The following is a 27089-nucleotide window of genomic DNA, read 5'->3' as shown; positions in this document are numbered from 1 at the left end:
GAAGGAAAAGGGAAGAACGACTACAATGTTGACCTGCAAAGAGGATTGACCTGGACAGCGGGAGTGACAGCACCTTCGGGGAAAAGTTTCATTGCTATCTTGGAGACTGAAATAGTCAAGGAAGGGAACGCTCAGTCTTCTCAAACGTCTTAGAAACAGCATTTTTTTCTTTTTTTAAGTTAAGAAGAAATTGGGCCCAGCCCTAAGGACCACTGGGGTAGAACTAATACCAATAAATGAATAGTGAAGAGTATAGGAAGACAGCATGCCTTTAGTTATGCTGCAGTCACATCGTGTCACCGTGCTCATGCTAGCAAACCCACCAAAAAAAACCCACTGCCGTCGAGTTGATTCCGACTCATAGCGACCCTATAGGACAGAGTAGAACTGCCCCATGGAGTTTCCAAGGAGCACCTGGCGGATTCGAACTGCTAGCCTCTTGGTTAGCAATTGTAGCACGTAACCACTATGCCGCCAGGGTTTCCATGCTAGCAGGCTTTGTTAAATGGTACTGATTTTGAAATCTGTTCAGTCATGTTTTGTGTATCATGCAATGCGCATACACTGGGAGTTAAAAATTAAATGCGGAAGGGTGAGCAAAAATGTATCATTTTACAGCATTTAGATAGAAGCATTGGCACCTGATTTTTATTTTTTAACCAAGAAGTTCTGTTTGAAGATACTTGGCCATAAACTTATTTTTTCCTTAGCTTTATTTCTCTCTGAAGCTCTCTGGTGAACTACCCTTAAGTCATCTCAGGGACCATTTACTATTCTTTCTTTTCTGATCACTTAGACTTCCTTTGAACTTTTTATGTCATGATGAAAGTTAGATTTGTATAGCATTGAATAGTTTATAAAGTTTTGTTTTCTCATTTCATCATCGTAATATCTAATTGTTACCAAGTCCTATTGATTTTTGCTTACAAAGTGCTCTTTTAATCTGTTCCATCTTCTCTATCCCATTACTACTTCCATAGTTTCCAGTGAAAGGGAAGGAATTTAGTACATTTACCCTACCTTTCTCACAAGCCCTTTGCATCCCAGTGTTTGCTAATTGTACTGTTATTATTTTTAGTTTTTCAATATGACCTTTATAATGTTAAATAATAATATAGCAAAAATGGTATGTCTTAGTCATCTAGTGCTGCCATAACAGAAATACCACAAGTGGATGGCTTTAACAAAGAGAAATTTATTTCCTCACAGTAGGGTACAAATCCAAATTCAAGGCATCACCTCCAGGGGAAGGCGCTCTCTCTCTGTCGGCCCTGGAGGAAGGTCCTTGTCCTTAACCTTCCCCTGGTCGAGGAGCTTCTCAGGTGCAGGGACCCCAGGTCCAAAGGACATGCTCTGCTCCTGGTGCTCCTTTCTTGCTGGTATGAGGTCCCCAACTCTGCTCACTTCCCTTTCCTTTTCTCTCTCTCTCTCTCTCTCCCCGAGAGAGAGAGAGAGAGAGAGAGAGAAAAGGTGGTGCAGGCCACACCCTGGCGAAACTCCCTTTACCTTGGATCAGGGAGGTGACCTGAGTAAGGATGGTGTTACAATCCCACCCTGATCCTCTCAGCAGAAAATTACAATCACAAAATGGAGGACAACCACACAATACTGAGAATCATGGCCTAACCAAATTGATATGCACATTTTTGGGGCGACATAATTCAATCTATGACAGTATGTTTCTGTATTTTTTATTTGATCTTTAGATCTGACTCCTGTATGAAAGATGAGTGTGTGCTTATTTTCCCTTCCCTTTTCCCTGTCTGTATCTCGCCATCTTTTCATAGTTAATACCGTGCGAAGATTTATAATGCAGACATGTGCGATGACTATGTTAACATTCCTACGCTTTGTCTAAAGGTTCAGCATGGTAAAACAGCAGTTGCAGTACTGTGGTTATATATATTTCATTCACTGCAGAACCGCCTGTTAGTGTGTTTGAGGAGGAAAGGTACCCATGAAATGTGATCACAAAACCTTTGTTTTTTGAAAGGAGGGTGCGAGCCAACATACCAAATCTGCCTGGCGTGACAGGTAGCACATGGTTTCTGGGTGGCCAGGAGGCCATTAGGAAAAGGCCAGCAGTAACTGTCATGGATTGCTCCGTGAAAATCATGTCTTTCCGATCAAAGCCTGGACACACATTAGCCTATGGAAAGTAACTCTTGTTACTTATAAAAAAAGCAGACAGCGTACAATAGGACAAACGCCATGGTGAGCAGTCCCTCCGGCTCCAAAGCTGCCTGGGCAGAGAATGGAAACATCTACACACATTTCACTATGCACCGTGGATGAGGGACTTAAATGGGACAGTTAGGTGACAAGCCGCCCCCCCCCCCCCCGGCTTGTGGCATTTGTCCTGGTGGATATGGAGAACTCTTCCACATGTGCCCTCCACCTGGCATCCTGGGTGAGGGACGTGATGGGAGTGTACCTTCTGCTGGTCAGGTGGGCCCAGTTAGGGGAACTGGAGGCTTATGCTACACATATCCCACTTGTACTCTAGTAGAATAGGGGACAACAAGGTCCCTCAGCCAGCCATTTTTTTTAACTCTTTAGTTACTATTGGATTAACGGTGTACCACTACTTTTTATGCCTCTGGACCTCCTAAACCAAAAAACCAAACGCATTACCGTTGAGCTGATTCCGACTCATAGCGACCCTGTAGGGACAGAGTAGAGCTGCCCCATAGAGTTTCCAAAGAGTGCCTGGTGGATTTGAACTGCTGACCTTTTGGGTAACAGCCGTAGCTCTTAACCACTACACCACCAGGGTTTCCCTAAAACCAAACCAAACCCATTGCCTTTGAGTTGATTCCGACTCATAACGACCCTATAGGACAGAGTTGAAGTGCCCCATAGGGTTTCCAAGTAGCACCTGGTGGATTCAAACTACCAACCTTTTGGTTAGCAGCTGTAGCTCTTAACCGCTATGCCACCAGGGTTTCCCATGGACCTCATAGGGAGTACCTTATTCTGGTTCTAATGCTTTAAAAAAAAAAAAAAAAATTTTTTTTTTTTTTTAATGCTTTTAGCATCAAGGTGGGTCCCTTTTGAAATGCGTGAAGGTCAGCAGAGCAGAGTTGGAGCCTGATTGTTGTATAAGTTGAGCATTCTATTAGGTAATGTTTCCTAGATGTGTTAGTTTTGTAAACTTCTGTGAACTTTTGCCTTTTTTCTGTTTATGCCTGTGAGATAAGGCTTGCAAGCATAATTATGGCTTTCCTTTGTCATAGGTAGGGAGCCCCTACCGGTTTGTTTTGGTTTTTCTGTGTCATATTTGGAAATCCAGAGGTTCCCCATGTGACCTAATAGAAAGGCGCCCACAAGAGATTATATATCTAGTTCCCCTTGGTGTATTGTCATGCCACAGACTGGTGGCGCCACAGTGCCATTTCCCTCATTGGTGGCTTGTATTGCCAGATCATATTTCTTAAAGTGCTTATTACCAACCAGAAATTTAAATGCACGCAATTAGTAAGCATGCATTCCAATACTGAAAACACATGCCATCCAAAAAAAGGAAAGAAAAAATGTAACAGAAGCAACACTTCAAAGCCCAGGTGACATGCTACAGGGGCACGCATCAGGCCTCAGAGGGTGGGGTGGTGGAGGCCTCATCTTGCCCCTTCCTTCCTGAGGAGTGTTGCTTGGGATTCACTCATGTTCAGATGTGCCCTGGCTGTTTTAGAAAGACAAAACCACTGCCGTTGAGTCGATTCTGACTCATGGCAACCCTAGAGGACAGAGTAGAACTGCCCCATAGAGCTTCCAAGGAGTGCCTGGTGGATTTGAACTGCCGACTTCGTGGTTAGCAGCTATAGCACTTAACCACTACACCACCAGGGTTTCTTTTTAGAAAGACATACAGCCCCTTAATCACTCAGGGTATTTTTAGAAACCAGAGACAAAAGGCCAAACTTAGTTCTTTGTCCCACAGAGGGTGTCCCAAGTATTAGGTCAGTGGAATCCCTCCAGTTCTTCCACTTAGGTCATATGTTGATACTATAGATTCTTATTATGTGTATCATTTTCTTCATTTTTTCTTGTTTTGCAATTCTTATGCAATTCTTTCATGTAGGGTAAATTGGTAGTTGATAAATTTTCTGAGTCCCGAATGTCTGAAAATGCCTGTAACCTCACATTTGATTCATGGCTGTCTGAGTGTAGAATTCTAGATTCAAATAATTAAACTTCAGAATTGGGAAGAAGAGGGGCACCTAGCTCCAGTGTCTTCTAGACCCCAGGGTTGCTGATGGGAATCCTCCTCTCCGTGGGAGGCTTGTTCCTGTGTGAAACCAGCTTCTCTTGACAGAAGCATTCTGATTTTTCTTGGTCCTCCAAGTCCTCACATTCCCATAAGGATACGTCTAGGTGTGCGTCTTTTTCTTGTATCCCACTTTGGTATTTGGCCTTTTCCAGTATGAACACTTTTGTCTATCTTTAGCTCAGGGGAAGTTTCATCTATTATTTCTTTATTTTCTCTGCTCGAATCATTCCTGTTCTCTGCTGTTACAAGTGTGTAATTACCATTATGTGAATATTGGATTTCCTGAATTTGTCCTTCATGTTTTTTTGTCTTTGTCATATTTTTTGTTTTATCTGGGTGTGGATGATCTCCTCACCTTTATCTTCTGAACCACCAGCTTTGTCTTCAGCCGAGTCCATTCTGTTATCAGTCTGTCGATTACATTTTTTATTTTAGAAAGCATCCTTAATTTCCATTAACTCTTTATGGATCTGTTTGTTATTTCATGATATTCTCTTCCGCCATTTCTTTAGATATCTCTGCAATATCTTCTTAGTCTCTGAGGATATCAATCAGAGGTTTTCCTAATGTTCTTTGTTTCCTTAATTATCTTTTTTGGTTTTCTGGGTAAATCTTTATCCTCTTGAACCAGATTCAGGAAGTTTCGGCCATTATTTCTTCAAAGACTTTCAGCCCCATTATCTTTCTCTTGCTGAGCAAATAATCCCAGAAGCTTGACTGTATGAAGAAGAATGTAGCATCAGGATTGGAGGAAGACTCATTAACAATTTCTGTGGTATGCAGATAACATAACCTAGCTTGCTGAAAGTGAATCAGACTTGAAGCATTTACTGGTAAAGATCAAAGACTATAGCCTTCAGTATGGATTACACCTCAACGTAAAGAAAACAGAAATCCTCACAACTGGACCAGTAGGCAACATTATGATAAACAGAGAAAATATTGAAGTTGTCAAGAATTTAATTTTACTTGAATCTGCAATCAATACCTATGGAAGCAGCAGTCAAAAAATCAAACACCGTATTGCACTGGGTGGATATGCTACAAAAGACCTTTTTTTTTTTTTTAGATTATGCTTTAAGTGAAAGTTTACAAATCAAGTCAGTCTCTCATACAAAAACTCATACACACCTTGCTATGTACTCCTAGCTGCTCTCCTCCTAATAAGACAGCACACTCCTCCTCTCCACCCTATGTTCCCCGTGACCATTCAACCAGCTCCTGTCCCCTTCTGCCTTCTCATCTCACTTCCAGACAGGAGCTGCCCACATAATCTCATGTCGTCTACTTGAGCCGAGAAGCTCACTCCTCACCAGTATCATTTTGTGTCTTGTAGTCCAGGCTAGTCCCTGTTTGAAGAGTTGGCCTCGAGAATGGTTCCAGTCTTGGGCTAACAGAGCGTATGGGGACCATGACCTCCAGGATCCCTCCAGTCTCAGTCAAACCATTAAGTCTGGTCTTTTTATGAGAATGTGAGGTCTGCATCCCACTGTTCTCCTGCTCCATTAGGACTTCTCTGTTGTGTTCCTTGTCAGGGATGGTAGCCAGGCACCATCCAGCTCTTCTCGTCTCAGGCTAATGTAATCTCTGGTTATGTGGCCCTTTCTGTCTCCTGGGCTCATAATTACCTTGTGTCTTTTGTATTCATTCTCCTTTGGTCCAGGTGGGTTGAGACCAGTTGTTGCATTTTAGATGGCCTCTTGCTAGTGTTTAAGACCCCAGACGCCACTCACCAAAGTGGGATGCAGAATGTTTTCTTAACATATTTTGTTATGCCAGTTGACCTGGATGGCCCCTGAAACCATGGTCCCCAGACCCCCGTGGCCCTGCTACTCTGGCCTTCGGAGTGTTTGGTTGTATTCAGGAAACTTCTTAGCTTTTGTTTTAGTCCAGTTGTGCTTACCTCCCCTGTATTATGTGTTGTCTTTCCCTTCACCTAAAATAATTCCTGTCTGCTACCTACTTTTTTTTTTTTTTAATCTAGTTAGTGAATACCCCTCTCCCTGGCTACTCACCCTTGTAACCATCAAATAATATTTTCTTCTGTGTTTCAGCTTTTTCTTGAGTTCTTACAATAGTGGTCTCATAAAATATTTGTCCTTTTGCAGCTTAATAATTTCACTCAGCATAATGCCTTCCAGGTTCCTCCAATGTTATGAGATGTTTCATGGATTCATCATTGTTTTTTATCAATGCGTAGTTTTCCATTGTGTGAATATACCATAATTTATTTATCCATTCATCTGTTGACGGGCACGGTGGTTGCTTCAATCTTTTTGTTATTGTAAACAGTGCTGCAGTGAACGTGGGTGTGTGTGTATCTGTTTGTGTGAGGGCTCTTATTTCTCCAGGATTTATTCCAAGGAGTGGGATTGCTGGATTGTATAGTAGTTCTATTTTTAGCTTTTTAAAGAAGTGCCAAATCAATTTGGATTAATGCTAGCTTTGTTGGGCTGAGGCACATCTCATTGTAGTTTTGATTTACATTTTTCTAATGGCTAATGATTGTGAGCATTTCCTCATGTATCCGTTAGCTACCTGAATGTCGTCTTTAATGAAGTGCCTGTTCATGTCCTTTGCCCATTTTTTAATTGGGTTATTTGTCCTTTCGTTGTTGAGTTTTTGTAGCATCATGTAGATTTTAGAGATCAGACGCTGATTGGATTTGTCGTAGCCAAAAACTTTTTCCCAGTCTGTAGGTAGTCTTTTTGCTCTTTTGGTGAAGTCTTTGGATGAGCACAGGTGTTGATTTTTAGGAGCTCCCAGTTATCTAGTTTCTCTTCTGGTGTTTGTGCATTGTTAGTAATGTTTTGTATACTGTTTATGCCATGAATTAGGGCTCCTGCCATTGTCCTTATTTTTTCTTCCATGATCTTTATTGTTTTAGATTTTCTGTTTATGTCTTTGATCCATTTTGAGTTAGTTTTTGTGCATGGTGTGAGGTATGGGTCTTGTTTTATTTTTTTGCAGATGGATATTCAGTTATGCCAGCACCATTTGTTAAAGAGACTGTCTTTTCCCCATTTAACTGACTTTGGGCCTTTGTCAAATATCAGCTGCTCATATGTGGACGGATTTATGTCTGGATTCTCAATTCTGTTCCATTGGTCTGTGTATCTGTTGTTGTACCAGTACCAAGCTGTTTTGACTACTGTGGTGGTATAATAGGTTCTAAAATCAGGTAGAGTAAGGCCTCCCACTTTGTTCTTTTTCAGTAATGCTTTACTTATCTGGGGCCTCTTTCCCTTCCATATGAAGTTGGTGATTTGTTTCTCCATCTCATTACAAAATGTCATTGGAATTTTAATCAGGATTGCATTGTATCTGTAGGTCACAAAAGACCTTTTAAAAGTGTTAAAAAGCAAAGATGTCATTCCGAGGGCTAAGGTGTGCCTGACCCAAGCCCTGGTATTTTCAGTTGCTGTATATGCGTGTGAAAAAGCTGGATGAGGAAGACCAAAGAAGAACTGATGCATTTGAATTATGGTGTTAGCTGAGAATATAGAATATACCGAATGGACTGCCAGAAGAACAAACAAATCTGTCCTTGAGGCAGTACAACCAGAATGCTCCTGTGTTCTTTGGACATGTTATCAGGAGGAACCAGTCCCTGGAGAAGGACATCATATTTGGTAAGATAGCGGGGTCAGTGAAAAAGAGGAAGACCCTCAACAAGATGGATTGAAACAGTGGCTGCAACAGCTGGCTCAAACATAATGATTGTGAGCATGGCACAGGACCGGGTGGTGTTTCGTTACATCGTACATACAGTTGCTATGAGCCTGGAGCTGACTTAACAGCACCTGATGACAACAACCACAACAGCTGGAGAACTCCGTCGCAATTACCACCAGCAAGGTGGAGAAATAAGGACAAGTCTTTCTCCGCTATCTTGTTTGGAACAGGCAGTCGGTGGTTCTCTTTTATAGTATTTTTTTCTGTCATGTGTGACCTTGATTGGTTATTTGTATTTATGGAAAAAGGGCCCGTTAATTAATATTAGTAGCTGACATGTACAGTTACAAAGATCCAGTAGTAAGCTTCTCCCTTGGATGAGTGGGAGACTGGCCACAGGAAAGTTTCATTGTAGGCTGTGTGGCTGGTGGCTAAGAGCAGGCAGAAAAGCCTTGTTGAAAAGAATTAAACAATTAGATCTTCGTCTGTGCTGCATTTCCCATGTCCCACTGTAAATATGGAACGAAAAGAGGCTTTATTCCAGTGGTAAAGCTCTTTGGGAATTTCATTTTTGGGTAGGATTTCCTTTCCTGCCTTTTCCTCTTGGTGTCTCCTGAGGTTTTGGAGCGCCTCAGGTTCATCACTCACACTGGGAGTCCAGTGCGGGCAGCCTCCTCTTCTTTAGAGAGAGGGTCTTGGGTGCTGGGCTCTATATCCCAGAGGAAGGGGCTTGACCTCGTGTCGTGCTGTAACTCATTAACACATTAAGGTGCATTTCTTATCCCTGTTCTTTGTGTTTGGTGGTTCTTGCCTTGGTAGTCCTCCAGGGTTCTCTCAGAACTGCTCTCAGTTGCCTTATCATGGACTGCTCTGATTTCTCGGTCAGTCAGATTCCAACTACTTATTATCTTCAAGGATTTTCTAAAACTTTTCAGACTGCTGGTAGCATCTTCCCTCTTTTTTTTTTTTTTAATCACAGCTATGGATTTCTTCTTTATTATTTTTTGAAACCTTTCTTTTCTGTTGTTTCCGTGGAACCTTGAAGCAGTGGAAGACAAATACATGTTTTCAGTCCACCACCTCGAAACGCGTTTCTCAAGTCTTGAATGTTTGTAACTACTTGCCTTTGAGTTTATGGTTTATGTAGTGTATTTGTCTTTACTTGTTCTAAATGTTAACACTTCATCTCTTGTTAGCCCAAGAAGGTGTAGCATACTTGCTCGTGTTCTTTTGATCGTTTGCAGTAAGTGTCTGAATTCTGGTGATAGAAGACAGTTGCTTAGCAGGCTTGTATTGTTAGCACTTGGATATAAAACTTGAGTGAACAAGAGTAGGAAGATTGGTGGGAATGCTGAGCCTATGCCTTGTCTTGTGGCGGAAGCCACTTCTCTCTCTTCGGGCTGCTGCACCCAGCCTGCGTGTGGTAACCGTGCTGGCACCCCACTCTCCAGTGGCAAGCCTGGCTCCTCTTTACACACCGTTTCACCTTTCCTTCTCCTGGCTGACAGTGGCAGGTTTGGGAAGCAATGCAAGCAGTGTGGTGTAGCGGATAAAACTTGGGCCAGACTCACCTTCGTCCAGATCCTTGTTCTGTCTTTGTAGACTTTGTCAAACAGTCTTTTGAGCCTGATCTTGTCCATCTATAGAATAAAATTAACCTTTAACCCTCACAATAGTTGGGTATCATGATACCCAACTATTGTGAGGGTTAAAGGCTGTACACAGATGGTATGACACATGGTGGTCCTCAACAGATTTTTTTTTTCCTGCCTGCTTATGCTTCATCTTCCCTAGCTGTGTCTTTTTTTTTTCTTTTCTTTTTTGCCGAATGGCCCTAGACTGGTGAATGAAGAGTTACCAGAACTTTTATTAAATCAGTTTTCTTGCCTTCTCATTACTTTGCTCTTGGCTGCCCTCCCCTCCTCCCCCAACCCCCCCAATCCTTGCCCTTCCTGGAAGCTATATCTGAAATATTTGGCTGTTATTTCTTTTTCAGGAGCCCTGGTTGCACAGTAGTTAAAAGCGCTCAGCCCTTAACCCAGAGCTTGGTGGTTCAAACCCACCAGCCGCTCCACAGGACAAAACTGTGCTTCTATAAAAATTTACAGCCTTGGAAACCCTGTGGGGCTGTTCTGCTCTGTCCTGTAGGATTGCTGTAAGTCAGAATCAGCTCCGCAGGGGGTGGGTTTCTTTTTCATAGAAGTGTTTCCTGTCCTAGTGCTTTGAGTGTTGAGACAGTGGAATGCCTAAAATTGTATAAAATTTATTTCCCATTTTAAACTGGAAAAAACTGTTTAGGGGCGTATTGGGTGAAAGTGCGATGTGTTGTAGATTCCATCATCAGACATAATCTTTTCCCTGGGGTGTAGGAATGGGTGGAATTAAGTACACAGTTTACACAAGCCAGGAAGGCACAAACTCTGCTTCTCGCAGTCCCTGACAACGTGGACCATTTGCGTTGAACTTAAATAGCACAACTTATTTAAGATTCGTTTTTACTCGCTCTTGTTCTAAAATCACAAATTCCATTTGACAGTGTGATGGGACAGAATTATATTTTTAAACTTAGAAAACCTCACTCCCAAACTGTTCCAGAAGGAAAAATTTCTTGTGTCAAAAATAGTTTCTTCTTAAACTCATTGGTGGAACTGACGTGACCAGCTGCATTTAGAATATTAAAGCTACAAGGAGTTGAGAAGGTGTGCTGTCGGTGTTACATTGTCGGGGTTTCTCTCTTAGTACTGAGATGAAAAGTGAGGGAAAAGGAAAAGCAGGCCTTTCTTGTGTGTTCCCTGGCATTGTCACTTTGGGCGCACCTAGAGGTGTGATTGCCAGTGACATTAGTTAGGTGTTAATTGCTCTATTATTGCTTTTATATCACTATTTCAAGGTGGTACAGAGTTGGCTGTGGTGGTTTGTGATATCTCTGAGTTTCTGCGATTGGCCCAGGTTGCCGTGGCTCGTCGCCGAGGGTACTGGGGAGGAGGTGTGTGTGAAGGCAGTGTGGTACTGTAGAGGTGACTACAGACGGATCGTTCTGTATCGGGTCCCATTTGTTTGCATTTGTGTCACCCTAGTGCTGCAGTAATGTCAGGCGGTTACACGTGGGCTGTTTTAATCTTTGCACTGTAAGTTACATGCGTGTCGGCAGGTGTACCAGATGCCAGAATTGCCTATACGTGACTGATTTGGCCAGAATACTGTGTGCGTAATTGTTTGCCACTTGTACAGCTCTCCTTCACTGGCCACATAATTGGTTCACGTGATGGACGTGGCAGATGTGACTCAAGCTGGGTCAGCGATGTGCAGCCAAGGTTGCTGAAGTGCTGGGCTGTATAGGCCTGGGGCTGCCGGTGGCCGTCCTGAAGGAGAACATGCCTGAAGTTGTAGCCCACGCTGAAGAAGGCAGAGCACCGAGATGCCGCAGGAAGTTTCCTGTTTTGCCCACACTGAAGAAGGCAGAGCACCGAGATGCCACAGGAAGTTTCCTGTTTTGCCCACGCTGAAGAAGGCAGAGCACCGAGATGCCACAGGAAGTTTCCTGTTTTGCCCACGCTGAAGAAGGCAGAGCACCGAGATGCCACAGGAAGTTTCCTGTTTTGCCCACGCTGAAGAAGGCAGAGCACCGAGATGCCACAGGAAGTTTCCTGTTTTGCCCACGCTGAAGAAGGCAGAGCACCGAGATGCCACAGGAAGTTTCCTGTTTTGCCCACGCTGAAGAAGGCAGAGCACCGAGATGCCACAGGAAGTTTCCTGTTTTGCCCACGCTGAAGAAGGCAGAGCACCGAGATGCCACAGGAAGTTTCCTGTTTTGCCCACGCTGAAGAAGGCAGAGCACCGAGATGCCACAGGAAGTTTCCTGTTTTGCCCACGCTGAAGAAGGCAGAGCACCGAGATGCCACAGGAAGTTTCCTGTTTTGCCCACGCTGAAGAAGGCAGAGCACCGAGATGCCACAGGAAGTTTCCTGTTTTGCCCACGCTGAAGAAGGCAGAGCACCGAGATGCCGCAGGAAGTTTCCTGAAGTTGTAGCCCACGCTGAAGAAGGCAGAGCACCGAGATGCCGCAGGAAGTTTCCTGAAGTTGTAGCCCACGCTGAAGAAGGCAGAGCACCGAGATGCCGCAGGAAGTTTCCTGAAGTTGTAGCCCACGCTGAAGAAGGCAGAGCACCGAGATGCCGCAGGAAGTTTCCTGAAGTTGTAGCCCACGCTGAAGAAGGCAGAGCACCGAGATGCCGCAGGAGGTTTCCTGAAGTTGTAGCCCACGCTGAAGAAGGCAGAGCACCGAGATGCCGCAGGAAGTTTCCTGAAGTTGTAGCCCACGCTGAAGAAGGCAGAGCACCGAGATGCCGCAGGAAGTTTCCTGAAGTTGTAGCCCACGCTGAAGAAGGCAGAGCACCGAGATGCCGCAGGAAGTTTCCTGAAGTTGTAGCCCACGCTGAAGAAGGCAGAGCACCGAGATGCCGCAGGAAGTTTCCTGAAGTTGTAGCCCACGCTGAAGAAGGCAGAGCACCGAGATGCCGCAGGAAGTTTCCTGAAGTTGTAGCCCACGCTGAAGAAGGCAGAGCACCGAGATGCCGCAGGAAGTTTCCTGAAGTTGTAGCCCACGCTGAAGAAGGCAGAGCACCGAGATGCCGCAGGAGGTTTCCTGAAGTTGTAGCCCACGCTGAAGAAGGCAGAGCACCGAGATGCCGCAGGAAGTTTCCTGAAGTTGTAGCCCACGCTGAAGAAGGCAGAGCACCGAGATGCCGCAGGAAGTTTCCTGAAGTTGTAGCCCACGCTGAAGAAGGCAGAGCACCGAGATGCCGCAGGAGGTTTCCTGAAGTTGTAGCCCACGCTGAAGAAGGCAGAGCACCGAGATGCCGCAGGAGGTTTCCTGAAGTTGTAGCCCACGCTGAAGAAGGCAGAGCACCGAGATGCCGCAGGAAGTTTCCTGAAGTTGTAGCCCACGCTGAAGAAGGCAGAGCACCGAGATGCCGCAGGAAGTTTCCTGAAGTTGTAGCCCACGCTGAAGAAGGCAGAGCACCGAGATGCCGCAGGAAGTTTCCTGTTTTGAGCCTGTGGCACTTGCCATTCTTGAAGCAGGTACATTTCCTGACTTTTGTTACGTGAACCAGTGATTTCTTCTTTTGGTTTAATTCAGTTTGAGTTGGGTTTCACTTGCTTGCAAGCGGAAGTTTCCTGACTAATAAGACCTTCGCTATATGATGTATAACACAGTCTATTTGGTTACATAAAGTTTGCTTTTCTATTTTTGCTATATGGTGTATAAGATAGTCCTGATTTTCAGTACTTACCGTTAATTTGGAAGTTAGAATGGGACAAACTCACTACTATTTGGGCCGCGTTAGGGGAGCCTTCCAGAGTGTCACTAAGATTGAGATGACTTCTTGTTACCTGGGAGACTGGCCCCTTTCTCTGTAAGAGGTTGTGTTAACACTGTGATGGGTACAGTATCTCACATATCTAATTAGAAAGTGTGGGAACTCAATTTGACGAGAAAAAGGTAGGACATGAAGGTAGGATTTAAATAGTGGGTAGGTACTCTGGTGGTTTGAAGAAATAATGTCTTCACATTTTTTGATATTCCTCCTTTCAAAAAGCAGAGTCTTGTTCTCATTCCCTTGAGTGTGAATTGGGCTAATGTCTCACTTCTAATGAATGGAATATGGTGTGTGTGACTTTTGGTACTGGATTGTAAAGGCATCGTAGTTTCCTTCTTGCTTGCTCTCTCTTGGATCACTCATTCTGTGGGAAGCCATCATCCATGTTATGGCGACGTGTAAGGAGGGACTGAGGCCTGCTGCCAACAGCCATGTGATTGAGCCGTCTTGGAAATAGGTCTCAGCCTCAGTCAAGCCTACAGATGACTGTAGCTCCAGGTGATAGTCTTGATTGCAAACTTGTGAGCGACCCTGAAGCAAACTAAGTCGCTGCAGAAACGCTGAAACACAGATACTGTGAGATAATAAATGTGTGTTGTTTTTAGACACTAAGTTCTAGAGCAGTTTGCTCGTAGAAATACATAACTAGCAAACCAAACCCACATCTGGTGCTGTTACATTGATTCCGACCCATGGCGACCCTATAGGACAGTGTAGAACTGCTCTGTAGAGTTTCCAAGGCTGTAACGTTTACTGGAGCAGACTGCCACATTTTTGTCACATTGTGTTTAAAATATATTGGGAAAGAAGGGAAAACTTGTTTGGTATGGAGTGGTAAGCACTTTGTTGGGAGTAGTCTTTTTTATTTTGAAGAGCAGAGAATTCTGTATCTGTCTCAGCCAACTGAGGGATACTAACGTCTACCATCAAGTGTTAAAATAGCCTTACTCTGAATGACTGACCACTTCACTTAGTGAGAAAATGGCGCGATGATGGAGTGTCTGACCTCCTCCGCCAGCGTCACAAGGGGCAGGAGAGAGAATCATTACCCGCATCAGCCCAAGGCTGATTCCTATGAGGCAGAGGTCAGACATGCCTCCTCTCTCCAGCCTTTTTACCAGTCTTGATACCAGCTGTCCCAGCCACAGTACTTTATGTCTCTGCTGGGTTTAATAATTTGTTGCAATGGCCACACAGAACTCACAGTAAATTTGTGATTATGGGTTTTTTGGGGGAAGTAACAGGGTACAACTCAGGATCAGAAATGACTCAGGATACAGTTGTTCGATCAGGACAGCTTCTTCACAGCCGTGCCTGTAGGCAGCCCTCTTTCTGGCTCTTGGCCTTTTTGCATTGCCTCTGTCCTCTTTGGGGAAGTGTTGCAGAGTTCTTTAACAACACCAGTAAGTGCTCAGGGGCATCCCTACCCCATCAGGAAGCCTTGGCCCGAAGGCGCTCAGCCCTCTTGCTTGTTCCGTGGGTTGGCGAGCCTGGTTCTGCCGACCGCCCGCCGGAGATACTCTGTCAGCAAGCCTCTTTCCTGAAGGCGCTCAGCTTTCTTGCTGGTGGGCCCGGAAGCCCACTCTGCTGTCTCCTGCGGATCTGGTTCTGCACCTGCCGTTTCTGGGCCACGCTTGCCATTGTTTCATGCCGTCTTGTGCTGTCTCTGGTTTACAGCTGTCTCCTGGGTCTGTGAGGTTCTCAGCCTAGGGACCCCGGGTCCAAAGGACACTCTCTGCCCCCAGCTCTTCTTTCTTGGTGGTAGCAAGGCCCCCCTTTTCTGTCTCTGGGATGGCTTATTTTAAGCCTGCCGGATGGCAAAATCGACCGATCCTCTCGTTAGGATTCCACACACCTTACTTGCATAGTCTCCCCCCACAAGGAGTTGTGTACTTTATTTGCATTGTTAGCAAGCTGTGTGTGTGTGTGTGGGGGGGCATAGCACCTTATTTGCATAGTCCCACCCACTCATTTGGTGGGAGTTATAAGACCATGACAAGAAGAAAAAAATACGATCCATTGTACCACACTTAGTTATTAATGTATATACGTATTTGTTTTGGAGATGTACTCTCTCCTTTTTAAGTTCTGTTGGGGAAAATATAAAATATGGATGTATTAGTCAGCTCTTGTTAGATTTTGCGATGTTAATAAACAACTCCATTGGAGTAGCAAGGTGGTACAGGTGGTTAACACACTGAGCTGCTAACTGAAAGGTTGGCTGTTCAAGTCCACCCAGAGAGAGGCACCTCAGAAGGAAGTCCTGCTGTCTGCCTCCGAAAGGTCACAGCCACTGGAAATCCTGTGCCCACAGTTCTACACTGGAACACATGGGGTTGCCACGAGTCATAAATGAACTCAGTGGCAAATAGTTTTTAAAATATTTATCATGACATTCCACCCCTAAGTACTTCAGAATGCATCTTTTCAAAAATAAGAACATTTTCTTACGTAGCCAAAATAACGTCATACCTAACAATTTTAGTCTGTATTCAGATTCCTCCAGTTGCCAAACAATGTCATTTATAGCTGATTTCTCCAAGACAGAATTCAGTCTAGAACCGTTTGTTGTATCTGGTTGTTTCTTAAATCTTTCAAAATCTAGAACAGCCTGGTTTTCCGTGACACTGATCGGTTGAAGAGAACGAGTGTCTGGCTTTTTAATAGGTGCTCAGTGACTGTATAAGTGAAGGCAAAGTAAGGAAGAACATGAATGAAGTATTGCAGACATTTTTATCTGTTTTGAGTAGGGGCCAGAGTTCAGTTAGTTTTAAATATTAGTGGTGATCAGAAATCAGTCAGAAGAGAGCCTCTTGTTGTTGGTCACTGTGGATCACGTTATTTTCTAGATCTGTAGCTTCTCCTTCCCTTTAGAAGCTGCACGTAACTCACACCTGTAGCCAGCCCTTCCTTCACAAGATTGTGTGAAAGTCCTCTTCGTTGCTGAGCCAGAACGCTCGAATATTCTGATGGTTACTGAGTACTGCAGAAGTCTTTCTCTGATAATTTCTGTCTCGCTTCCTTTATTTTTAGTCTTAGCCTGGCACTTTGTACCCTTTCTCTGTTTAAACGCGTATTGGTATATTTTATATAAGGCCTGATATTTTTCCGAAATAATGCCACCTGCAATTCAGGTACCTGAGAAACAGTTTTTGCAAACAGTGTGAAAGACTTGAAGCCTGAGTTTCTTTGATGCCTCTCCTGTCGTCACCACTCTTCTTCTTAAGGAAGAAATGGTGGTGTTCCTGCTGTCTGCATGTCTGGCTTTCTCGTAAAGTGCTCATTCACATGCAGAGTTCAGAACTGTCAAATAACCGCCACCCTGGCCCATTGCCAATGCAGATCATTTGGAAGTGAACCTGTAGATTTTTCTTGATCATGTCGGCCTTCTGGTGGGAGAAGAGTGAGGGCTTTGTGGATGGGTTGTGATCAGAGAGGTGCTTCCTTCTTCCAGTAAAATAAAAACCTAGAAGAATCCAAAATGAACTTGTTCTCTCATTCTCCCTCCTCCAGTTTTGTTAACAGATAGACTTCAATTGTTTATTAATGGGATTGTAAACAGGATACAAATATAATGGCATAGCATAAATCCTGGTGACTCAAGAGTTGAAAAAGTCGTTTTACTTTTGGCTTCATTTTCTTCGTCTGTAAAATGAGATGATTGAACTTTATGTAAAGTAGATGGTTTTTCTGTATGTTCAGTGAAATTGAGGGTTTTTTTTGTGTTTTTTAAAACCAAGTTTTTTGGGGGGGTAGGAAGAACATAGTTATGAGTAGATTAGTTTTTACAGGGAACCTTGAGACTTCATATCCAAGATTTCCTTTTCTGAGGGTACGTGGCAGTTGCAGGCTGCTAACCCTACCGTTGTTCCTGTCATCATCAGTATCACACTTGTTCTTCACATTAACAGTATGAAATGGGTGTTATTATTTCTATTTTAAGGATGAGGAACCGGAGGCTCGGAGCAGTTAAGTAGACGATCTAAGTTCTGACAAACAGGTGGCAGAATTTAAATTTGGAAGTGTTTAACTGTACAGGCTTTGCCCTTTTTACAGCACCATCCTGCCTCCTTCACACCGTGTGCGGCTCGTATTAGTTCAGCTTTCCGTGTCTTCCCCTTGGTGGAGACGGTAGAAACTTTAGGAAGTATTTTTGGGTCCTACTCAGAACTGCAGAATGCTCTGCATTGTTGGGTGTTTGTTATATGTTTCCTTATGTAGTTTTGCTTCTATTAAAAGCAAAATATTAAAAATATACTATAAATAACAAATGAAATACTGTTAGGAGTTCTTTGGTGGAAAACTGTTAAGATAATTTTATTTTGGGAACATAGGATGATTCCACTGTACATGTAATTGACATAACTGTACAGGTAAGGGTGAGTTTCCAAATGGATAGATTCTGAGAGCTGTTGGGTATTCAGTGCTCCTTCCTCTTATATGTAACCAGCCCTCTCCCTGTAGTTGACCCCTTGCTGTGGAGTTGATTCTGACTCGCAGCCACCCTACAGGACAGGGTAGAGCTGCTCTGTAGCGTTACGAGGGAGCATCTGATGAATTCAAACTGCCAGCCTTTTGGTTAGCAGCCGAGCTCTTGACCACTGCGCCACCAGGGCTCCCCTCTCCCCATAGTACTGTGCTTATAAGGGGTGGTGTGTCCATTCTTGCTTTTGTGAACCTATCATCAGTGTGTACGATTCATAAGGACCCTTACCATCACTCCAGGGAAGTGCTTCTCAACCTTGGCTGCACTTTGAAGTCCCTTGGAGAGTTTTTAGTGCCTGGTTCCTTTTCTTGGAAACCCTGGTAGCGTAGTGGCTAAGAGCTACGGCTGCTAACCAAAAGGTCGGCAGTTTGAATCCACCAGGGAAACCCGATGGGGCAGTTCTGCTCTGTCCTATAGGGTCGCTGTGAGTTGGCATCGACTCGACAGCAGTGGGTTTTGTTTTTTGGTTCCTTTTCTTAGAGATTCTGATTTAACTGGTCTGGAATTTTAACTGTTCTCTCAGGAGATTCTGATGTGCTACTCATGTTGAGAGTCACTGCTTCAGAGGGAACCTGAAGGCAGGCTTGGAGACAACATAATATGACGTCCGCTTCCTTCCCTCCTGTTTCAGGCAGGCTTGGAGACGACAGAATATGACTTCCGATTCCGTCCTGTTTCCTTACTTCTGTTGCCACAAGTCAGACTCTGCTGCTCTTTAAAGCACCCACCACCATCTCAGTACCAGACACGGGATGAGAGGAAAGGCTGGAGGGTAGGATTCGCTCTTTGTAAGACTACACGTTTATTTTGTCCTAGCCCTAGCAGACAGCCTAGCTTGTTCAGTGTCTTGATAATTCTCTTACACGTTGACTTGTTTTTTGCAGCAGTAGTTCTGTACAGGTCTAATGAGACTTTCATCTTATTCCCATAGTAAAAGCTTTCTTTGTACTCCTAAGATTTTTGTTTTTTCATTTTGTGGAATAGATTCCTACTTCTTCTAGAGAAGAGCTTTTAGTCAAAACATTTTACTGGCAAAGAATATGCATTTTTTTCCCCAAGTGGCAAACACTTGTCTTATCTCATTGTTTAGCTTCCTGTTAAGTAATGTGGTGTATATGCATATTCATTTAAGTTCTTAGGTCATATTGAAGCCCATTGGTGGGCAGTTTTGACCAATTAAATGCTTCCTAGTATCCAAGTAAGAAAGATACATAGTTCTGGAATAACAGGAAACTTGATGTTTTTCACATCCTGTTATTCTGGGTTTTGTGACTCGCTTCTTGCCACAATGAAGGTTAGTAGAATCTCATATATGTGCTTTTTGGAGAATACCGTGACTTTGAATTTTCCAAGCTCTTAGGTTTAGAACTTCAAAGCTGAAAGAGACATCCAGTATTTTACAGTTTAGGAATCTTTTATATTACATGTATATGTAAGCGGAGGCCGAATAAGATTAATACGTTTAATTTTTTACAGCATTTTAACCTATATTTGTCATTTAAAAAAGTAGTGCTCTCAGTTGAGTTGGAATTTCTTCTTAATAATAGATATTAGAACAAATGAATTAAATTCCGTATCATAAGATGATTCAGTGGTTAAGAACTTGGCTGCTAACCAAAAGGTTGGCAGTTCGGATCCATCGGCTGCTCCTCAGAACCCTGTGGGGCAACCCTACTCTGTCCTGTAGGGTCGCTCTGAGTTGGAATTGACTTGATGGCAGTGGGTTTGGTTTGGACTTTGGTTATTATAAGCTGATTCTAAAGACTGTCGTCTATTTTATAAGAGGTAGTTCTTTCTGCAGGAAGGACCTGCCTGATCAAATCGGTTAGTTAGACTTTGTACTTCATCTGTGTTAGATCTGGTATCAGTAAATGTCTATAGAATGCTTAGATGTAGTCATAACATTTTTAGTTTATGGTTCTACTTAGTTTTCTCTTTGAACTTCTAAAAAGTGAACTGTTTTGGCCCTTTTTTTGACTCTCGGTGATTTGATCGCCTTTCTTGAGGTAGTTTACAACTTCTAAATTTCCTTTTTTTGTTTAGTCACGCTTTACTACGTTTAAAACATAGCTCATGTCTATTTTTACTCATTTCAGAAATTACAGACAGAAGACTGTTAGCTTAAAATGATTTTTGAGTAAGATAGCACTAATTATCCAGCTTTGGAATGGCTTTTCTTCTCTTTTTGAGAATTCCACTTAACAGTAAAGTTTTAGCATTCACAGGATGGATTGGTTTACTTATCCATTCAACAAACATTAGTGTTTTTACTGTGTGCCAGCCATTTTGCCAGGTGTTAGGAGATGCAGTGTGGTAAATAAGCCTTGCTCACTGCCCTCCTGTCTGTGGTGGAACGCAGGTAATGAACATAAAATTACAATAGTGATAAATCTGCCAGCGAGACCTAGTCTCCTCTGGTGGGGGAAGCAAGGCTATCAGGAAGTGTTCTGTCAGGAAGTGAGATGAGTAAGAGACAGGAAGGCATATGAGGGAGGGAGAGCCAGGAAGAGAGCGAGAAGGGAACCACTGGCGAGATCTGTTTAAGAGGCATGGTGAGTTAGCAGAATAGAAAAAAGGTAAAGGCGTAGAGCACCCAGTGACGGACACAGGTGGTGGAAAGACCTGGAGAAGCCAGGGACCAGACTGTGGAAGGCTTTGCAAGGTCACATGAAGGATTTTGGATTTTCGGAATAAAGGACCCTAGGAAGTCATTCCTGGTTGTCAAAAAGGGGTAGAGGAATTCAGAACAATGAAAATCAGTAAACTGGTTACTAGCGTTGGAATGGAGTCACTTTACCTTTTCTGTGAATAGAAAAGAAGCCCCTGTTATGTGTGTGGGCGGCCTCTGCCCTAATCTAAAGAGAAAGGATTGCCAGACTAACCCCTGAGCATTTATGGGTGCCAGCAGCACTTAGGCTTCATAACCTATAAAAGCTCATGCTTCAGGTTATAAAGATGGGGGAGCAGAGGTGGGAAGCTGGTGGTTAGGAAGCTCGTCCAAGGCCAAGGATTAAAATATGCATAAAAAGACATTTCTGGAACTCATTATCCCAAGACTGTGAAGCTGAGCTCACTTGGCCTCACTTTGTCAGACTGTGCCTTCGTCTTTATAATTTTCGACTGAGAATCCTATGTACATGCATCCTCACATTGTGGGGGAACTTAAATTTTTTAAATTGTGTTTTAAGTAAAAGTTTACAAATCCAGTCAGTCTCTCATACCAAAATTTATATACACCTTGCTATATACTCCTAGTTGCTCTCCCCCAATGAGACAGCACATTCCTTCCCTCTGCTCTCTCTTTTCATGTCTCTTCCGCCAGCTTCTAACCCTCTCTGCCCTCTAATCTCCCCTGTAGACAGGAGATGCCAACATAGTCTCAAGTGTCTACTTGATTCAAGAAGCTCATTCTTAACCAGGATCATTTTCTATCCCATTGTCCAGTCCAATCCCTGTCTGAAGAGTTGGCTTTGGGAATGGTTCCTGTCTTGGGCCAACAGAAGGTCTGGGGGCCGTGACCACTGGGGCCCTTCTAGTCTCAGTCAGACCACTAAGTCTGGTCGTCTTATGAGAATTTGGGGTCTGCATCCCACTGCTCTCCTGCTCCCCCGGGGGCTCTCTGTTGTGTTCCCTGTCAGGGCAGTCATTGGTTGTAGCCGGGCACCATCTAGTTCTTCTGGTCTCAGGCTGATGTATTCTCTGGTTTATGTGGCCCTTTCTGTCTCTTGGGCTCATAATTACCTTCTGTCTTTGGTGTTCTTCATTCTCCTCCGCTCCAGGTGGGTTGAGACCAATTGATGCATCCTAGATGGCCACTTACTAACGTTTAAGACCCCAGACGCCACTCTCCAAAGTGGGATGCAGAGTGGGGAAGCTTACTTTATCCTACATCCATCTTAAGACTCTACTAATTTTGCTTGTTTAATTTTTCCTTTCAGACGTTTGATGCAAATGATTTGTATCAGGGGCAGAATTTTAACAAGGTCCTCAGTTCCTTAGTGACTCTAAATAAAGTAACAGCAGGTAAGATTCTGTTTTTTATTGAACTTGAGGGGGTGGGAAGACAAGGGAGAAAACGCTTATTTTTCTATTAGCAAGGGAAACTAATCATTATTGAATTTAAGAAGTAAGCTTTTGTTGTGGTAAATTTTTAATTGTTCCTTTTGCTATTTTTCCCCCCATTAGAACCAGCCTTTCTCTCGAGGGCCTGTGATGGGTCTCAGATGTGCTAACTTTCTGTGGGCACAGACGTTTCTCCCCTGAAAGCATAGCAGAGTAGCAATGCTTTGTCCACATGGGAACACTCCTGGGTCATCTTAGAGGTAGAAGTGCCTTTCTCTGGGTTTTTATGGTAATTAAGAATTTCTATCCAATGAGCAGTATGCTTGGAGGTGAGATCCTGACCTAGGGTGTGGCTAGGGAATGGCTGCTCTAAAGTAAACATCTCCCCAGTGGAGAACTTCCTGAGACCCCTGAGGCCACCTGAGGCCACAATGGCCAACCATTGTGGTTGGAAGTGTTCTGCAGCCTCAGTTGTGGCCTAAATGGAGAGAGGTGGGGGTGGAGACTGGGAGACCCAATTTGCCCCCTTCCACAGGCTCTAAGACTGCCATGAGGTGAGGAGTTTTTCTGTAGTCCTTAGCTATGCTGAGGTAGTCTGAGAGGAGTCCTTGGCTGTTCCTGTGGGGTCTCTGAGGAATTGTGTCTTGGGTCACTGTGTGACTCAAAAAGAAGGAACTGTACTTAGCTTTTTTATTTTAAAATGTCTCCCCCCTCCCCCCCCATTTACAGATTTTAAACTTCAGATTTGTGAAGGAAACTGAAGAGAATTTAAGATTTTTTTTTTTGACAGAAAACTTTATAAGACTCTCTTCTCAGTTTCGTCTCGGCCCTTCAGATGTGATCACTTCTGGGTTATAATCCCTGGCTCTGGTAATCCGTCTCTGTGGGGCAGGGACTGCCTGTAGTCCATCTGACAACACACATTTTGTAAGAGCTACACCACTGCCTGACTAACTAACTGGGTGAGACGTAGTGGGCAAAGGGAAATGCTGGTGCTTCCAGCTGTTGAAGAACCGGAAGTGAGGCCTTGGTCGGTGGAGAACACCATCCGGAGCTACCTCCAGTCTCACGGTGTGCTTTCAGATAGGCTGTTACTGCCCCTGTCTCCCCAGGCAGACGCTTGGGCATGGCTAAGTTTCCACAGCTTGGCTTTCTAAGGTTTCACATTGAAAACCTTGTAGACCTGCTTATATGAAAGCACCTAGGAAGTAACATTAAATTAGAACCTATGTGAGCAAGGTATAGGAAAATTGTGAGGGTCCAAATCCAGGAGAAGGGAATGAATGGAGAGGAGTGATTAAATATTTAAAGTGAAGGTATACAAAGGCAGATCTAAGTAACTAAAATCATCACATCATTTAATGATGTTTTGCAAATGAGTGTTTGTGGCATTTTGCAAAGGTAATTAGACAATGAGGCTGACCTCTATATTCCTACCTTGTAAAAATGACAGCTTTAATATGAATGAACAGATACTAAGGAAGAAAATTAATTGTGTAAAGATGTGGGTGATAAGAGAAATATATTTGGAGTAGATCACATTGGAATTCAATACAAAAATATGTGAAATCAACTTGTACAAGGCAAGGTGATGGTAGCTCCATAGACAGATCCAAGCTCCCTGAGGGACCGAATTGCCTGGCTGAGGGCTGTGGGGACCACGGTCTCAGGGAACATCTAGTTCAATTGGCATAACATAGTTTGTAAAGAATATGTTCTACATTCTACTTTGGTGAGTAGCGTCTGGGGTCTTAATCTTTGGATGGCCATCTAGGCACTCCACTGGTCCCACTCCTTCGGGAGCAAGGAAGAATGAAGAAAACTAAAGACACAAGGGAAAGATGAGGTCACTCCTGAGGTTCACCCTTCAGCCAGAGATTGAACAGGCCCATGGAACAAAACAAGACTAAAGGGGCGCACCAGCCCTGGGGCAGGGACGGGAAGGCAGGTGGGAACAGGAAAGCTGGTAATAGGGAACCCAGGGTTGAGAAGGACCCTTCAGCCAGAGATTGAACAGGCCCGTGGAACAAAACAAGACTAAAGGGGCGCACCAGCCCTGGGGCAGGGCCTGGAAGGCAGGAAGAAACAGGAAAGCTGGTAATAGGGAACCCAGGGTTGAGAAGGACCCTTCAGGCAGAGATTGAACAGGCCCATGGAACAAAACAGGACTAAAGGGGCGCACCAGGCCTGGGGCAGGGCCTGGAAGGCAGGCAGGAACAGGAAAGCTGGTAATAGGGAGCCCAGGGTTGAGAAGGGAGAGTGTTGACATGTCATGGGGTTGTTAACCGGTGTCATAGAACAATGTGTGTACTAACTGGTAAGAAACTAGTTTGTTCTGTAAAACTTCACCTAAAGTTCAATTAAAAAAACAAACTGTGAGCTCAGGCACGGATTATGGTGGATTCACATTTCATAACCACACGTGCTTTCTGTCAAAAGCCTACTTAAATACGCATCTCTGCTTAAAAGCTTTGAATGAGATATCGTTGATACAGGTCTCTGTGGCAGACAGGATGAGGGATAGTGTAGATAAATGAATTTACAAATAACTCTTAATTTGACCTCTCTGCTCCCGTCAAACACTTCTCTGGAGGTTGCTTTTATAGAAGGAAACATGACGAATTTGAATTTCATCTTAGATGCTTTCTCTGCCTGTATTTTAAGTGGGGATGCTAATTAGCAAAAGCAGTGGTCAGAAGAGAATAGGAAGAAAAAGTAATGAGTTTTAATTTATAAACTAGGCAATATCATGAATACGGCTTAAGTACTGTGTTTTATAGTTAAATAATAGAGACTGAAAGGATCCAAGGCTAAACATCTCTTGGATACATATCACCATCTTACATTAAAATATTTCTTATATATTTACAACACCATATTGGAAGTAAGCTATGTAGCATTGTTCTTTATGGAGATATATTTTGAAGTTATAAAATAAACTTGGTATTTTTTTCCCTCAGCTCTTAAACAATAAGAGTCATCTCAAGTGGATGGAATTTTCTGCTTTTATATTTTATTGGCTTTTTGCTCTTAATTTCGGTTTTTGCAGTGTGGTGAAAATGACTGTGTTTTCTTACATCTCCACTCCAAATAACTGTTTTAACAAGACAATTACAACTGTTGCTTCTAGGGGTTGTTACAGGCCTTCTTGAGAAAATTCCATCATCATTTTGCCTCTAATTCTGTCATTCAAAAATGCATTTGTATTCTCAAAGTGTAGAGATGGACAGAAGAAAGACTGGTGATTGGGAAGCAAGGGTGTCCCTAGAATACCTTTATTGTACTTAAGAAATTTCCTGGAAAGCTAGGGTCTGTAGAGAACCATGGGGATATGGTGACTATGGGAATATGGGCAAAATCTTTATGAAATGTCCTTTGTAGCTGATTTTGCGCTTGAGATTGCATGAAGCTAGTTAAAAATCACATAGCCACTGTCATTATGAAACAGAAAATATTGAAATGGAGATTACTTACGTACTTAAACAGGACCTTAGAATTACATGAAGCCTTTTAGACATAACCTGATAGCAGTTAAAGAGTGTTGGGATATCAAGATTGTATTAAAACAGAGTTTGCACACTCAGAGTTCCCAGGAGAGAGCGTGAAGGAGAAAGGTGAGAAGGGTGAGTAGAGAGTACATTCGTATTAGCTCCGTGTGTAGCAGCCCCTACTCAGCTCCAGGCTGGGTGAACTAGGAGGGAATAGGGACCCAGTGGTGCTGTATCTTAAGCATTTAAAGAAAGGCTGGAAATCTGGGTTTTTCTGTGAAATCTTCAGACTTGTAAATGTTGACAACTAATTTAAAATTTTATGAGACACTGCATGAGCCCATTCAAAAATGCCAGCTAGAAAAACCTGACCCAAAGATCATCAGTATAAGAATGCTCTCATAGAAAGACTTCCCACGTCAGTTTAGGGCATTGCTGGGGACATGCATTTTAGAACAGCAATTTCCCTAGGAAACTTTTTTTTCCACACTTTTTTTTTTTAAACGAAATCACTTCTGAGAAGTAATTTGCCAATGTTTACTTGTTGATTGGCCAAAGTGGGGTGTCTACTCATGAAGGGAAGTCGGAGAATTAAGCCTTTAAGTATCTGTTTACCTTGACCCTTTCAACAGCGATGTGATGTAAGTAAAGCCTGCGTTACCTTCATTTTGAGGCAATGATACTCAAAAGGTTCTGACTGAAAGAAACAGGATATTCTGTTGGTTTTAAATGAGGATGTTTTCTTGTTGCAAGATAATCCTTATTTACTGCAAGAAGCATAACCTTGGAGAATTGGGTGTATGGTCATGGTGGGGCCGTTGGGGAACGAGTACTTTGCTGTTCTCTGCTTAGTCATCGAGAGGCTTATTTTTTGCCAGGTGAAGGGAAGCTGTTAACAATTATAAAACATTTCACAAGTACGATACTTTGTAAATGTATTAAGTGATTAAACTTCTGAAAAATGATCCTAGAAAAGCACTGGTAAATAGTTATCTCCAGATAATTTCTGGAAAGGTAATCGGAGCATGAATGCAATCATTTATACAGTTGACAAAGAATTTGCTCTTTGTTTCCTGCGTAAATGGCTTGCTTTGTTGAGGTTTTTTGGTGTGTCCCTCTGTGGCTGCCCTGTTTTTAAAGTCTAAGCGTGGTGAGGGTGCGTGGAATCAGGCATATTCAGTCTTTCTTTTTCCTGTGTGTGTGACCTTTTCAGACATTGGCCTAGGAAGTGATTCTGTATGTGCCCGGCCCTCGTCTCATCGGATAAAGTCTTTTGATTCCCTTGCATCCCAGCCTTCACACAGCCGGACTTCAAAGTCGTTCCAGGGCCAGTATCGGAGTTTGGTGAGTGCGATATATTTGGGTATTGAAGTTAGGTATGTTTTGAGGGGTGTGAGGGTTGTCTGTTTATCCGGGAAGAAGTGCGTGCCTCTGTTAACGTGGTGTTGACAAGTAGAGGACAGTCAGATTTTGCCTCCGTTTTTCCTTTAATCTAGTTTGGCATTTGCTTATTACCAGATTGAGCAGATACTATGCTTCGTGAATGCTTTCTGAGGAACTTTTTCTTTTTTTAGGGGGGCTTTATTTTAAGATTCATAAATCTAGAGAGATGTATGCTTTAAAATATTTCCTTGGTAACTTTTGCACAGCATCTTACGTGCCATATACAAATATACAGAAATTTGGGAATAAGAAATACACATGTGAAAGTACTTAGAAGTACAAAG

The 27089-nt window shown here is 43.3% G+C and overlaps 1 protein-coding gene across 9 annotated transcripts in view; it reads left to right on the top strand.

The window, feature by feature from the left end:
• The window catches only part of ARHGEF7 (Rho guanine nucleotide exchange factor 7), a 159470-nt gene that overhangs the window by 37935 nt on the left and 94446 nt on the right, over positions 1-27089 (top strand). For 2 of the 9 annotated variants that reach the window (XM_023553201.2, XM_064275218.1), the window contains exons 1-3: positions 18663-19106; positions 21751-21835; positions 26576-26706. In XM_023553201.2, the coding sequence (XP_023408969.1) occupies positions 18993-19106; positions 21751-21835; positions 26576-26706 (330 nt within the window). In that variant the 5' untranslated portion in view covers positions 18663-18992. Of the gene's footprint in view, positions 1-12917; positions 13028-18443; positions 18585-18655; positions 19107-21750; positions 21836-21858; positions 22135-26575; positions 26707-27089 lie in introns of those variants that run through there. The other 7 variants (XM_064275222.1, XM_064275223.1, XM_064275220.1 and 4 more) reach the window with 6 other exon arrangements.

The sequence above is a fragment of the Loxodonta africana genome, chromosome 23 (assembly GCF_030014295.1).
Source record: "Loxodonta africana isolate mLoxAfr1 chromosome 23, mLoxAfr1.hap2, whole genome shotgun sequence".
Lineage (NCBI taxonomy): Eukaryota > Metazoa > Chordata > Mammalia > Proboscidea > Elephantidae > Loxodonta > Loxodonta africana.
Note: the sequence above shows the minus strand (reverse complement) of the source record. Positions and strands in the feature narration are given on the sequence as shown.